Genomic DNA, 2,500 nt, shown 5'->3' on the forward strand with positions numbered 1-2,500 from the left:
AAGCTAAACTCTAAGCCTTCCTCACGGATAACTGCAGTCTGCTCAGTGGATGGACAGATCATCTCAGATCATGTTGGGATTCGTGAATGTATGGCTGAGTATTTTTAGCAGCTGTACCATTTAGACCCTCCAGTAGTTAGTTTGGATGTAAGTGGTATTACAATACCTGTTCTGGACCCACCCATCAGGGAGGAACCTCCTACCCTAACTGAGGTTAGGATGGTGATTTCTAAGCTGAAGGGTGGTTCCATTCCCCCAGACCTGTTGAAGGGCGTGGTCACCCTTTTCTGGAAGGGGAGAGGGGATTGTTGGTATACAAGGCAATGTTTTCGCCCACATTCTTCTGAAACGGATCCGCGACTACCTACTAAGGCACCAGAGGCCAAAGCAGTCTGGATTCACTCCTAGCATGTTCACAATATACTGTATCCTAGACGTCGTCGTGATTCGGCTCGTGGGCTGTTTGCAGTCTACATTGACATCAAGAAGGTGTTTGACTTGGTGCATCAAGAATTGCAATGAAGGATCCTGAGACTTACGGAAATAACGACACGGATTTTTAGCCTAATAGGAAGCTTATAAAGCGGTACTGAAAATGTTGTAAAGTGTGGTAGGGGCCTGTTGAACTTCTTCCCTGTTAATTCAGGGGTGAGGCAAGGCTGTGTCTTTGCAACACTTTTCAACACCTGCATAGACTAGATTATGAACAGAGCTACTATCCAAAGTCAGTGTGGAGCAAAACTGGGCAATATCAAGGTCACAGACCTTGACTCTGCCGACGATATTGCTTTTTGGAATAACTGGTGGCGGCTCTTGATACATTTAGCAATGAGACAAAGCCCTTGGGCCGAGAGGTCTCCTGGACCAAGACCAAGATTCAGGAATTTGGGGGCTTGTTAGTGGAGCCCGTTCAGTCGATTCATGCTCTCTTGAAGTTGCAGAGAGCTTTCCATATCTTGGTAACGTTGTTCATATCTCTGGGCTGTCAAACCGAGAAGCCAGTAGATGGATTGGTCTGGAGCCATGAACTCGATCAACAAGAGCATTTGGAGATGTCATGCAGAAGGACTAAGCAACGTGTCTTCAAGGCATTGATACTGCTAATTTTACTTTATGAAAGCAAAACCTGAAAGCTATCTAGTGCCTTGGAGTCTCGTCTTGATGCCTTTTGTAAGAAGTCCCTTCGCTGGATCATGGGGTACATTTGGCAGGACCATGTGTCCAAACGACAGCTGTGGATGACCCTGCCCATCAGGTTACTTCTTTGCGAGACAATCCTGGGTGAAGGAGGCCCCTGGGACATCCTAGGAGGTCATGGCTTGGGCAGCTTGACCAGTCCTGTCATGAGGAGTTAGAAATGCTCCGAGGGTATGCTGGAGATTTGCCATGAAAGGCTGGAAACGAATGGTGGATGCGGTCATGCGCCCCTGTCGGCGTTAGCCCCCTGATGGTGATGATGGTAGGTTTGTTGTCACTGCATTTACTGTGAAGCCGTGCAACGCCATGTGTATTTTCGAATATATATTTTTTGGTAAATATGTAGAAAACGGATCAGTTGATGGTGGACAATAAATCAGAATGGGCCTACATACATACATATATATATATATATATATACATATATATATATATATATATATATATATATATATATATATATATATCGGCGCCCGCCTTTACAGCTGATGCAATAACAATATACTTAATGTGTAATAATGCCATTATGATATAAGCAAGATTTATTGCCATATTTGTCTTAACGTCTTATTGCAATAGATTATCGCCATAGGGTTCATTACGATATAAATGTGTGTTCTATTTTGAGGTGTGGCAACGGGCCAATCATAGACCTTTCGTAAATTCCGCCTCTGGCATACATGTGTGTTTTGTTATTTCATGGCAATAACATCAACAGTGTCAACAAGGCACTTACAAAAAAAAAAAAAAAAAAAAAACACACACACACAAAAAAAAACACATCTTCTTACAGGAGACATGCCCCTACACACAGCCACGCGGGCGGGGTCTGTGGGCCTGGTGAAAGCGCTCCTGGACAAGGGGGCGAATGAGAACGCCAGAGATTATGAAGGTGGGCGGTCTTGTTCCTTGCTTGAGTCTTTGAATAGTCTTGAACACACACACACACACACACACACACACACACACACACACACACACACACACACACACACACACACATACATACATGTATATGTATATACATAAATAGGTATATATATAGTATGTACAGTTATATATATACATATACATATATATATATATATATATATATATTAATATATATATGTATATATATACAAATATATGTATATATATGTATATATATATGAACACACACACACACACACACACACACACACACACATATATATATATATATATATATATATGTATATATGCATATATATATGGTGTGTGCTTGTATTCATATATATATATATATATATATATATATGTATAATATGTATCTATATATATC

General features: G+C 41.0%; 1 protein-coding gene across 6 annotated transcripts in view; it reads left to right on the forward strand.

Moving 5' to 3' along the window:
* Positions 1–2,500, forward strand: part of LOC125034276 — a 36,748-nt gene that overhangs the window by 17,422 nt on the left and 16,826 nt on the right. For 5 of the 6 annotated variants that reach the window (XM_047626024.1, XM_047626026.1, XM_047626028.1 and 2 more), the window contains exon 11: positions 1,991–2,089. The exons of the other annotated variant lie outside the window; for it this stretch is intronic. In XM_047626024.1, coding sequence (XP_047481980.1) covers positions 1,991–2,089 — 99 coding nt within the window. The remainder of the gene's footprint in view (positions 1–1,990; positions 2,090–2,500) is intronic. 6 annotated transcript variants of the gene reach the window in all.

The sequence above is a fragment of the Penaeus chinensis genome, chromosome 17, assembly GCF_019202785.1.
Source record: "Penaeus chinensis breed Huanghai No. 1 chromosome 17, ASM1920278v2, whole genome shotgun sequence".
Lineage (NCBI taxonomy): Eukaryota > Metazoa > Arthropoda > Malacostraca > Decapoda > Penaeidae > Penaeus > Penaeus chinensis.